General features: G+C 39.1%; 1 protein-coding gene and 1 long non-coding RNA gene across 2 annotated transcripts in view; one reads left to right on the forward strand and one right to left on the reverse strand.

The window, feature by feature from the left end:
• LOC112054343 (pyruvate dehydrogenase (acetyl-transferring) kinase, mitochondrial) overlaps positions 1–13,607 on the forward strand; it is a 47,324-nt gene that overhangs the window by 26,287 nt on the left and 7,430 nt on the right. Inside the window, exons 2-7 of the mRNA XM_024094103.2 lie at positions 2,766–2,823; positions 9,304–9,453; positions 10,327–10,511; positions 11,998–12,192; positions 12,788–12,954; positions 13,400–13,514. Coding sequence (XP_023949871.1) covers positions 2,766–2,823; positions 9,304–9,453; positions 10,327–10,511; positions 11,998–12,192; positions 12,788–12,954; positions 13,400–13,514 — 870 coding nt within the window. The remainder of the gene's footprint in view (positions 1–2,765; positions 2,824–9,303; positions 9,454–10,326; positions 10,512–11,997; positions 12,193–12,787; positions 12,955–13,399; positions 13,515–13,607) is intronic.
• The window catches only part of LOC128198942 (uncharacterized), a 43,579-nt gene that overhangs the window by 1,349 nt on the left and 28,623 nt on the right, over positions 1–13,607 (reverse strand). The gene's annotated exons all lie outside the window — the stretch shown is intronic.

Genomic DNA, 13,607 nt, shown 5'->3' on the forward strand with positions numbered 1-13,607 from the left:
ATCATGACATAACTTGTCTTTTCGAAAGTGCTTGTAAACTAAGCCTAATTGAAATAAATGAGATTTGATTTGATTTTGATTTGATGCTAACGTTTTCCAATTATGGCAATGTTTTGATTTTAAGTGCATTTGATTACCTTATTGATGTTTCCTGTAAGCATATGACGTATCTCTTTGAGAGAAAAAGATATAGTCGACCAATAGCAGCCGAAACGGAAATATCACTCTTTCGTTGCGATGGGACGAAAGCGATATTTCCGGTCCTGTCTTCACGAGATGTCATGACGCGCCCCTTAGGTCTACTGACAGTAGAAATTCCTCAAAACTGCACATAAGGCTGCGTTACAATCTCTTCACATAACATCACATCACACTGACTGATATTTATAAAGTCGAAAGTTTGTGTGTATCTTTGTTACACATTCACGCAGCAACTACTAACGGCCGTTTTCATTAACCTACCCAAGATTACGGATAGATAGCTATCCTAGATTATCAGTAACAGTCAAACAATTTTTACATAGTCAAACTATCTGTCAGTAGGTTATTGAAAAGCAGATAAGAACAGAAAGATAGATTTTCTTAACTTTATTAAGCGAAATGGCGGATAGATAGGTTATTAAAAACGGGCGTAACGGAGATAGATTATATAAGCGAATCAACGACGTCATTAAGTTGTGTCATTTTGTATGGCGCGTTTTTCAGGGATACGTGGCAGTGCCGCAAATGTAACCCTTTAAATCCCTGTAGCTCAGAAAGCAGATATCCTGTTACTTTAAGAAAATTGCTTTACTATTAGCATACTTCTAATTTATACCTATACAATTTAAAGAACTGGCATCATCCCTATTAAATAACTACGGAACACTTGATTGACTAGATGATAATATAATGCTATATTAGAATTGTTAAGTATACTAGAGTATTTGTTGAGCATAATAATTATCCTCTTTGTCCTTCAAGAATAATGTCCTTGTTGTTACTAAGACACTCTTGACCCCACTTAAACAGTACTCAATACTTAAACAATTAACTTTAGATAGCTTTTGGTACTTTCCTTAATTAATCCTATATTAAAACGAGAAGGCGTATTTTTATAGGTTTCAAGTAAAACATTAGCTTTTGTTAAATTGACCTTGAGTTTTAAATAAAGCCCTTGTTAAACTTTGTCACCTAGCTTGAATAGTACTTAATGGGAATTGGGACCCAACTGACTTACACAGCGGCTTGATAACTAATTATTGTTTTTGTATACTTACTTTAAAACCTGTTCTCCCCTAAGATCTAGTAAGTTGGTAGCTAAGCGCTGACTAAGCAGCTTATTCCCAACTTGTTTCTTGCAAATGCAATGAATCAAAATTACTAAAGTATTAGTTTAATAACATGTTAATTTACCATTTATTTTATTTTTATGTAATTTACTAATTTTAGATTTTAGCTAAACATTGATGAGTTCCTTAAAGATAAAAGCGCTTGGAGGCCATTGGATCAGCTTCCACCTTCACACAGGAAATAAAACTATAAGAAATTGTAATTGTTATCAATTGTAAATTATAATACTGTATGACTTTTTCAAAAGAGCAACTGTTGAGTTTCTTGCCGGTATCTTCTCAGCAGAACCTGCCTTCCAAACCGGTGGTAGAATCTTTACAAATAGTCAACTGACGTGTCAAAAGTGCTTGTAAACTGAGCCTACTTGAAATAAATGTTTTTTGATTTTGATTTTGATTTAGATGATCCCACATGATGTAACAGTCGTACCTACATAAACAAGAAACTATCAATTGACATTGCGAGCGATCTCCAATTATTTTATTAAGTCCTTGGTAAAAATCTATTTTTGTCTAGTTTACTTTTTTTAACAATACGAGTATTTGCCATATATTTTCAGTATGACTTATATTCTCCTTCCCATCCATTAAATAGAAAATCTGTGTTAGGAGTAGATAAAGAAGTGGGTTCGAATCCATGACCTCTCGGCGTGAGAGACGGCGCTTTTGACCGTTGAGCTTTTGAGGCTGTTTATATGGATCCATAATGCATTATTACGATAGGTACCTACTTAAGTATTTATAAGCTTGCATAGATTGTCTTTGACATTGTGCTATCAACAATAAAGTCCTTGTGGTCAAGCCATGTCACTTGACCCCACCTGACCAGTAATGTAATGCATACCCTCTGTGCACCAAAACAAATACGACTGACTGACTGTAGGTATCCTATTACACCCTAACCTTCATTAAGGACATTATAATTAAGCCTACGTGTCGTGCTACCTATTGCGTAGTTTATAGGATTAAAGTTTGTTTTTTCCTGCTTTATTCTATGCTCACGTTTTTTTATGTTACCACACCAGATATTAAGTACTGTGAGCAGTTAGTACTTACTCAGCTATTCCTGACCAACTTACCATAGGAGATATTGTTACATTTACGAAAGCTACAAGAAGGTTTGGGGGGGACACTGTCGGGGCACCAGTGAACCTGTGTCTTATACCAAGGTGCTTGTTTGGAATAGTCTATACTTTGACAAATCATCATTATCATTAGCCCATTTTAAATTACTTTCTGTTTTAACACGCAAGCTTTTTATGAGGGGGACTTTGACTTTAGACCCCACTCTACCAGTTTGGCGATTGCCCTATTGGCAAATTTGCTAGTTGCTAGGTACTAGGTAGGTAGTTGCTAGGTAGGTATAGGCTAATAAATACAAAAATAATAAATAGAATTTTCCATTTTTGTACTCATGGTGCCATTTCTTTTCAGGATTGAACGCGTGCGAAAGAAAATCGTATCTGTTCCTAAGGAAGGAACTACCAGTGAGGTTTGTGCCATATTTTGCTTTTCTAAGTTCTATCTTCCGCTTCCACCTTAGACTGCATCATCACTTACCATCAGGTGAGATTTTAGTCAAGGGCTAACTTGTCAAGAATAAAAAAAAAATCAAATCTTACGAGCATCAAAGCTACAATTTTTTTTGATTGATGTGTGCTAATAGGAACTATTCGATCTAGTTCCTCTTACATAGTTTATCACAGATCCGCCAGGCATCGCAGTCAGGCACTAGCTCTGATGTTTTATACTAGAGATCAGGCACTAGAGCATCAAAACTGAGGCGGACAAATGTGGAAAATTGACTTAATTTCATTCAGTCGCTTCTTAAATGTATGTATGTATAATGTAATTAAAGACAAAATTGTGCATGTATGCGTTCAGTTGTGTAGCTAACTACATTCGGATCACTTTTTTTGTAGTGATTTTGTAGGGACGTAACCTATCCATAGTATAAAATTATCATTCGACACTAGTACAACCTCCGTAGTCGATACTTCTTGGACGACTACTAAACGGTTTTGGTTCCTTGTTCCTGATTCGCACTGCAAAGATATGTACTTAATCTTTAGTAATTTTCCTTGCGGAAGCGCTGTCGTCAAAGTGTGCTACGACCCTTTTAAGTCAGCCATTGACGGTCAATTATTCTCACGTTTCTGCAGCGCAAACGGCAACGAAGACGTTTCAAAAGTCGTGTAAAAAAGTCGCGTTTCAAAAAAGATCAGTTATAGTCGTGGGTGCTGCAGAAACGTGAGAATAATTGATCGACAATAGCGTGCATTAGTCACGTTTATAAAAGAACTAGCGGACGCCCGCGACTCCGTTCGCGTGAATTTCTATTTGTTTTGACAAGACCCGCAGGACCTATGGATATTTCCGGGATAAAAATAGCCTCTAGCTTCAATGTTCCATTTATCACGGCTTACTTGTGAAAAGGTAACAGACAGACAGATTATACATTTATAATATTAGAACGGATTAGTATGGAAGTGTAGATTATTATGGATAATTATTATAATATGATAATATTTTTAGTTAGAAAAGCCAAAAGCAATGTCGATTATCTGGTATCGAAGGTCGTGTATGAATCAGCTGTGTGTTGTACTATACACGCGATATCATAAAGTAAATATTTGTTCAAGATTTATGTTTTTTTTTTACGGTTATTTTTCTAGTACTTACTTTGTTATGTTACGCACTTGTTATCGTAATCTATTGATAATACGAAAAATAAAATCGTTTTTATACTACAACTACGGAGTCCAGTGGCCCCTGGACAAGTCGATTTGGAGGGCGTAGGTTTGTATCCGTTCCGGGGCCTGCACCTCCAACTTTTCATTTGTGTGCATTTTAAGAAGTTAAATATCACGTGTTCAAACGGTGAAGAAAGAAAATCGTAAGCTCACTTGAGAATTTTATTAATTATTAATTCTCTACATGTGTGATGTCTGCCAATCCGCATTTGGCCAGCGTGGTGGACTAAGACCCGACTGCTCTCATTCTGAGTGGAGACTTATACTCAATAGTGAGTCGAATATTGGTAGTTAACGATGTCGTCCAAAGTTCGAGTCCATGTTTCACCTGTTAAAGTCATAGAATTAGTATGAATATAAATTATATAATGTGTAAAATATTTTTGTGGCCATTGGTATCGCAAATAATGTATTGTGATTGGATTTCAATCTTGTTTTGAAAATAGAGTGCACCTGTTCTTTCATTGGTAGGTACACACCATAGTTATCAAAAGATGTAATGTTTTGACGGCCACCGTGGCGCAGTGGCATGCGCGGTGGATTTACAAGACGGAGGTCCTGGGTTCGATCCCCGGCTGGGCCGATTGAGATTTTCTTAATTGGCCCAGTTCTGGTTGGTGGGAAGCTTCGGCCGTGGCTAGTTACCACCCTACCAACAAAGACCGCCAAGCGATATAGCGTTCCGGTACGATGTCGTGTAGAAACCGAAAGTTAGCCCGCCTCCATCGTAGATTGCATCATCACTTACCATCAGATGAAATTGTAGTCAAGGGCTATCATGTAAAGAATAAATAAAAAATAATAATAGGCTGCTGTGGCTAAAACTTTAAAGCAATTGTATTCGGTGGAAACAGTGAATTATTTTTACGTTACAAATAAAAATAAACTGAAACGTTTATGTACGTACCTACGCTGTAGGTCGTTGACCCGTCCCCAAAAACGTCGACCTCACAACATTATAGTAGGAATATGCAAAAGTAGGTAATTACGTACGTATAATGTAGGTACCTTATTGTATCATCAGAGGTTTTAGTAGAGCTCTTTGCTCAAAATTTGAATTATACCTACTCCTTAAGAATAATAATCGATTTTTCATATATAGCCCCCGGTATGAAAAAATATGGGCAGTAAAATTAGATGAACGAATGACAGCGTTACGTTTTTGTGCGCAACCTATACTGCGCACCTTTCATTTTTCAGGCGTAAGTAATGAGACGTACATAGTGTATGCTGCGGGGCAACACACACCTAATTAGACAGTCGATCTGAAAGAGTAAACTCCATTCGTGCGTCGGAGCTGACACACACTTTTTTTTTTTAATTTTGGATCTTATATAATGATTTATTTATTTTGCTATCATCCGCGAAATTTCGGCGAACCCATGCGACAACGTCACCCAGGTCCGACAAAATACTCTCTACGTACGTTTCACCCCGAAACCGGAGCATCCTCAGGAGATGTTGACTCTACAACGTGCAATTGCAAAATTTTTTTTTTTTTGTACGTAGAGAGTATTTTGTCGGACCTGGGTGACGTTGTCGCATGGGTTCGCCGAATTTTCGCGAATGATAGCAAAATAAATAAATCATTATATAATCATGATGAACTTCCGCAAAGTAACGCCTGCTTCTATCCAATTTTGGATCTGACAAATTTTCAGCTTTTATAAAATGACGAAGGTCTGACCGTCACAGGCTTTTGCTTCTATTTGTACGGCTAAACATTACAACAACAATAACAACAACAACAACGGGTACATCAATAAACTCATTGTTGTTCGCGTCAAGTGTCAAGGTTCGTTCGACGCGCGGAATAATAAGTGCAATGATGATATCATTTTGCAATTACATTCCTATACATTATTTTACTACGCAGACACTGATAGATAGATAGATAGATAGATAGATATTAGATAGAAATAGATAGATAGAAAGACAAATACAACTGAAATAAAAACATATTATTTTTTTTAATTACCTTCTATTATAAACTAACGGACGCCCGCGTGAAACTCGATGTAAACTTTCAACTACCTCCACCCTACCCCTCCAAAAAAAAAAGTATATTATGTCCTTCTCCTGGCTCTAAACTACCTCCCTGCTAATTTTCAGCTAAATCGGTTCAGCCGTTCTTGAGTTATAAGTGGAGTAACTAACACGACTTTTTTTTATATATATAGATAAGTTTTTGAGATCTCTGAATGTATTCATTTTATTACCAATAGAAAGCCACATTATTTGCGAGTGCTATAGTTTATATTTTATCGCCGTATTCTTAAGGGAATTGGAAATATGCGGGTGAAACCGCGGGAGATCCGTTAATATTTTATAGGAGAGTAGATGCCTAAGCCTTACGATCTGATATTTCTGTTGATTAAGGAAAATAAATTTAATTAATATATTAATCGTTAATGCCATTAAATGCTCATTGCCAGGCTTTTTGCGGTTAACCCTAAACCACAGAATATGATTATCTAACAATTGTCAATTAATAATAATTATTATTATATCTATCTAACTCCGACTGTTATCGTTTCTCTATTCTGAGCTATTTAATAACGATTTTTGTATACCTTCGAAATGGTTATATAACAATTTGTATCAAATAATGGGCTGCTTTTCACTCCTTAATGCTTCAGTTGTTTGACAGCGAGATACCGTCTGCCTATTCTATTATAAGTCTATGGTTGCAGTAATAATGAAATGTATCAATTTCCAAAATGTCACGTTCCTGGTAATGGCATTTCATTTTGATCTGTGTGCCTTGTGGGAGTTTTCAATATTTTCATGCTGTTAACGTTACGTTGACGTAAACGTAAATTTATATGGAATTGAAACAGTTGTGCAGTAGTGCCACTAGATGGCTCTGTTTCAATTCCATAGAAATTCGCGTTTACGTTACGTGACAGTAGCAGTATCAACCTCCTATCTGCCACTAGGCCCTCTGATTCATTAGTGGAAGCTAATAGAGTACACATTTTATTAGCTAGAGATTGAACTGATTATTGCGTAATCTATTTACTTTCAAATGTGAAATTAATTAAATTAAAAAAAATTGAGTATTTCCTATTGAACTGAATGCTGTATTATTTAATCTAACGTTCTGCATTTTTAAATTTATCTTTTTATTTCCTGTCCGGCATGAGATTACAATGCCGTAGTGTGAATGAAATAATTTATAAAATCAATCAATGAGATAATGTTTAAAGATACCAAAGAATTAGGAAACACATAGACGCTTCAGAAGGGTAACACTTTTCATTCTATATCAAAATCCTTTCTGTTAAATGAAGTAAATTTAGTTAAATTTCTATTAGCTAATTTGCTAGTAATCTATATATATATATAAAAGAAAGTCGTGTTATTTATACTCCACTCCACTTATAACTCAAGAACGGCTGAACCGATTTAGCTGAAAATTGGCAGGGAGGTAGTTTAGAGGCAGGAGAAGGACATAGGATACTTTCTACTTTTTTTTTGGTATGGTAAGGGTAGGGTAGGGGTATGGTAGGGGTAGGGTAGAGGTAGTTGAAAGTTTACATCGAGTTTCACGCGGACAAAGTCGCGGGCGTCCGCTAGTTTGTTATAAATAAGAGCTGCCATATCAAAAATGCTATTGCCCTATAATGCTAGCCACTCACTATTCTATAAGCCCATATTCCTGCAGCGCTAAGAGCTTGACGTCCGATAAAACTGACCTTGTGTTGGTCGCTATCGGCATAATGTCATGCACATTGTGACCAACACACGATCAGTTTTAACGGCTGTCAAGCCGTTAGCGCTGCAGACATGTGAGCTTACTTCATCGTCAGTGGCTGATTTAATGAAGTACTATGAGTGAAGCAGATTATATTTTTCCTCCGTTTTTTATCTGAATAACGTGGCAGCAACGCTTCATTTTGACTCTTCGTATGTGTGAATGGAGCCTTATTGAAGCTTACAATTACTACTTAGTATTAGCATAAGTTATAGTGTAAGTACCAGTAGCGAACGTACTTGCATTGTTTGCGCTAAGTATAAGCTGACACTTCCTTTGTATATAAGTAAGTAATTAAGTATACCAACATAAATATATAACTTTCAAACAATACCATAGTCCAGGAGTTCCCAAAGTATTGGTCGTGACCACTGGTGGGTCGCGAGCGAATGTTGAGTGGGCCTAGAACATAAGATAACCCGACAGATCAGCGTTTATTGTTGTCTGTGATGTTGACAATTTAATGACAAATAAAAAAGAATCATATGCTCCTGACTGAATTGTTTTTTTTTACCACGTCCACGGCTGCAAATCTCATGATCGCAGGAGATATTATAATGCACAAGTGTGTGTGCAAGCATAGGTGCACTCTCTATTCCAATTAATTCACTCTCATAGGCCTATGGTACGGCAGATGGACACGACCTCTGAAAGATCAGGTGCTGGACCGATGGCTTTACGTGCTCTTCGAGGCACGGGGATATGCTAAGACCGCTAAGATTCCAACTTTATTTAGTTTTTTCTTGTAAGAAAAATCACAATGTATTTTATTGTTGGCCTGACCCGGGTTTCGTACCCTGGACCTCAATGTCCGTAGCTAAACCAGCTAACCACGAGACCAATGAGGCAGGTAACAAAAACAAATGAAAAATATGGGCACTTTGTAACACACTCTCAGTTGGCCTGCGTCGTGTGACTTCGCGTCCGGGAATTATTTTTCCCTCTGTCTACAAATAATAGGGTATTTTAAGCGTTACTGATATTTTATGCCCTCATTTTGAAATGGCCTAGGGATGGGTCCAGAATTAAACATGTTTTATGAGGTGGGTCGGAGCTCAATGTGGTTTGGGAACCACTGCCATAGTCTATGAGACCAAAGTACAATTAACATTACACGCATCGATCAAATTGCGTTGCAGCGCGTTATATATGCGGTTAAGTGTTCTATATACAAATGGATTTAAAGTACATTTTTGCAACAACTAAACTTGAACTATATAACTTGAACTAAGCATGCAAAGGTGGCCTTATTACTATAAGCAATCTCTCTAAGTTTACAACTGGCACACAAAAAATATTCCAGCGGCGTTGTCAACGGCGCGATGATAGTGCGGCGATGAGCTCAGGTTTGCTAATTAGCATAGTTTTAACGTGCCACTTGCGGTCCGCGTATAACCTATCTACCTCTTTTTTCTTCTAGCATCATTGACTCCAGGCTCAACGTTATGCATCTTTGTTACAGGCTAGCAAACATAATGAAGGAGATCGCCCTTTTGCCAGACAACCTGCTGCGGATGCCGTCGCTAGGGCTGGTCAACCAATGGTACGAGCGCTCCTTCGAGGAGATCATCGAGTTCGAGAAGAAAGAGCCGGAACCACCTGTGCTGAGCCAGTGAGTGCGTCCCTGTGTTAAACACTGAAACTTTTATACAATGTTTCCCAAACTATATCCCCCTTCTCTTTTAAAGAAAGTCTATTTTAGTGTTTAGTTCGTTGATGACACGCCCATGATACGCGGGCGACGGGAGGGGAAGGACAGCGAGAATGCAGAGGGAAGGATTTCGCGGATGTGAAGTCGTGCGCGCGAGGGATCGCTATCCCCCTCCCGGCCCCCGCGGACCATCGGGAGTGTTATGAACGAATTTGTCAAGCTATAGTCATGAGACTTTAGTTTTGTACAATTCGACTGGTACACAGACATACAAACTTTTCTGCTTTATAATATTAGTATAGAACCCTATTTCTTTGAGAGCTTTGAGAGGTACGAGTAGACTCCGCGCCACGAAACAAGTCCCGTAGACGCGGCGCTAATGTCTTGATGGCGCTCATTTGTGTAAGGCGCTGTCAATTTTAGTTCATGGCGCGGAGTTTAGTAGGTTTTGAAGGTCCAGACCACAGATTATAAAGCACTTAAACTGACTTCTTATATCCGTGGTTCAGAACATTAATCGTCGAAGTTTAGTTAAGTGACTTTTTATATATTTTCTTCATGATAATTTTTTTATTAAAAATATCATGATTTATATGATGATGCCTTAAAAATGAGGCGCTAGAGACTCAGATAGCTTCGTTGGAATTCTTCGAATAAACCCCTGCTAAGGGTTGCAACCGTTGGGAAGTTGTACTATCCCCGAGTGCTATAGGCAATATAGCATCCCTGAATTTATCTCCGTATTCCTACGGGAACGGGAACCACGCGAGTAAAACTGCGTGATGATTGCTATAGTATGCAAATAAAGCTTTTGGTATTTTTCAAATATTCCAGGTTCTGCGAGAGGCTGGTCCTCATCAGGAACCGGCACGCGGACGTGGTGCAGACGATGGCGCAGGGGGTGCTGGAGCTGAAGGAGTCGCACGAGGTGGAGCCCGGCATAGAGAACTCGATCCAGTACTTCCTCGACCGGTTCTACATGAGCCGGATATCCATACGGATGCTCATCAACCAGCACAGTGAGTACATCATCAACATCATTGACAGCCTCAGACCAATTATTGCATAGGACCTGCCTCGCTAGACGTTACTTTTCTGTCAAAATATATGATCAACGATCTAATGCGATTTAAATAGTTGTAATCATGTTCGTCAGTTAAAGAGCTCCGTAAAAATACCTTTTTGTGTAATTAAATTGTGTAAAAAACGGGCAAAAACTTCTAGTTATATACTAAATCTAAGCTTTCGTTTTCCTCAGAAAATGACAGACAATTTTGTTCGTGACTGTGAGTGCGATACAGGTCCTTCTATAATTGGTCTGAGTTGACAGCCGATCGACCTTCTGTGCTGGACATGGTAGCTTGACAAATTCGTTCATAACACTCCGGATGGTTCGCGCGGGCCGGGAGAGGGGTAGCAATGCCCCGCGCGAACAACTTCACACCCGAGCAGTCCTTCCGCCCGTCGCCCGCATATAATTTTTTTTTGTCCCAGGAAGCACCAGATTAAGTGATTGCGGATCATATTTTACTCCTTTTTGCTTTCACACGTAAGGGGCCACAGTAATCCGGGCCCCGTATATAATAAAATGCCTACATTAAATAAACGAATATTTGAATACTAATGAAATAATATAACTAGGTTTATTATCATAAAATTTACATGAAACCTAAATAATAAAGGTATAATTATTTATTGTATATGCAATGTTCTATCACTTATCGTAAAATACTGAAGTGTTGAATATACAATACGTATTCGGAGCTGCAAATTGAATAATTTTGTCCCTCTCTGGGAGAGTCGTTATAAAAACAGTGCCGTCTAGCATGGCTTCGGCCCGCGTGGTCCTAAAAATTTCAAAATGTCATCCAATTACAAGAATTTTGCGTACACAAAACAAATGCGTTGCGTGAATAGGAAGCAAAATCTGAAGTGCATGTCAAAAAGTATCTTTTCACGTCATCTTGGAACTCGCAAATGAAACAATTTCCTAGGCCACTAAGATAAAATGCAAAAGGCAATATTTGTTGCATATTAAGTACTTTTCTTTTACTTTAATTAAAGTTTAGGTATTTACAGATCGTGTCATTCGTTAGAATTCGTATTAAGTATACGTCATCAGTACATAATATGTACGTATTTATGTATGTGTGTTAATAATGAGTATGATAATATTCGCGGAATAAAGAGGTCGTGACTTTGAGGTCAAAAAGCGTATCATTACTATTTATCTTCTATATTAATGAATTTACTTGTTTGTACTTTTATGTATTCCTAAACCATTCATCCGGTTGTGATTATTTAATAACTCTTTTGCCTATGCTTGACTCCAAAAATCGTTACCAGTAGTTGGCGTTGCTAAGAGAACCTTGAAACAATCCCTTTTTGTACACCTGTTGCGATGCAGTTATGCCTGAAGCTCATAGATGGCGCTTTCTTTGTTGTATTTCAAAGAAGTTTCACTTCAGCCGTTTGGTCTAAAGCACTTGCTTTTTTTGTATACAGCGCTGCTTTTCGGTGAACAGCTGGGCTCGCGGCAGGCGTCAGTGAACGGCATAGGCAACGGCGGGCGGCACGTGGGCTCCATAGACCCCGCGTGCGACGTGGCGGCCGTGGTGCGCGACGCGTTCGAGAACGCGCGCTTCATGTGCGACCGCTACTACCTCGCCTCGCCCGAGCTGGAGCTGCTGCAGAACGGACGTGAGTAGGAGTAGACCAGCTCAGTAACAGCTAGGCTCGCGGCAGGCGTCAGTGAACGGCATCGGCAACGGCAACTTATCGAATTTGACACCATAGCGCAGGATAGCGAGTAATTGCAGTCTGCGTAACCCTTAGGCTGAAAGGCTCGGAAAGGAAGGAAGAACATGACCAGGGGAACTAGATCTCCCGCGCCTTGCGCCGGCAAGGAGGCTTAGCCTCGAGGCCTCAGACCAATTATTGTATAGGACCTGCCTCGCTAGACGTTACTTTTCTGTCAAAGTATATGATCAACGATCTAATGCGATTATAAAAACTGTCTCTATAGAATCGATGTTAAATAGTTGTAATCGTGTTCGTTGGTTAAAGAGCTCCGTAAAAATACCTTTTTGTGTAATTAAATTGTGTAAAAAACGGGCAAAAACTTCTAGTTTTAGTATAAGATATATACAAAATCTAAGCTCGTTTTCCTCAGAAAAGAGAAATGACAGACAATTTTGTTCGTGACTATGAGTGCAATACATACCATACCTCCAGCAAGATTTTTATCTGGTAGGAGATGACCTGCCTCTCTCTAAAGCTTCTTTCTCTCTTCCAGAGCCCAGTGACAAGCCAATGCCGATAGTGTACGTGCCGTCTCACCTGTACCACATGCTGTTCGAATTATTCAAGAACAGCATGCGCGCCGTCATGGAGAGGCACGAGAACGACCCGCCGCCTATACAGGTCAACCTGGTGAGCGGCAAGGAAGACGTCAGTGTTAAGGTACCTTTTGAAATTGTAATTAGACTCAGGTATAGTTTGTCTACTATCATGGGCGTAGCCAGGATTTTATCTAGGGGGGGCAGCTATACTTAGGTAATTATATACTAGCTATATAGATATAGATAGCCCAGTGAATATGACCTCTGCCTCCGATTCCGGAGGGTGTGGGTTCGAATCCGGTCCGGGGCATGCACCTCCAACATTTAAGTTGTGTGCATTTTATGAAGTTAAATATCACGTGTCTCAAACGGTGAAGGAAAAACATCGTGAGGAAACCTACATACCAGAGAATTCCCTTAATTCTCTGTGTGTGAAGTCTGTCCATCAGCATTTGGCCAGCGTGATGGACTAAAGCCTAACCCCTCTCATACGGAGGGGAGACTCGAGCTCATCAGTGAGCTGAATATGGGTTGACATTGATGAATGATGATGATATTAATTCCAGATATCAGACCGAGGCGGCGGCATATCGCGCAGTGTGTCCGACCTGCTCTTCAAGTACATGTACAGCACAGCACCGCAACCCTCTAAGTCAGACTCGCACAACGTGCCACTTGCCGGTGAGTGACCACCTTTTTAGGGTTTTTAGGGCTTGATACTTCAAAAGGAAAAGATCATTTTGATGGTCGTCTGTCTGTCAAGATTTTTTATTC

This window comes from Bicyclus anynana, chromosome 18 (assembly GCF_947172395.1).
Source record: "Bicyclus anynana chromosome 18, ilBicAnyn1.1, whole genome shotgun sequence".
Classification (NCBI taxonomy): Eukaryota; Metazoa; Arthropoda; class Insecta; order Lepidoptera; family Nymphalidae; genus Bicyclus; species Bicyclus anynana.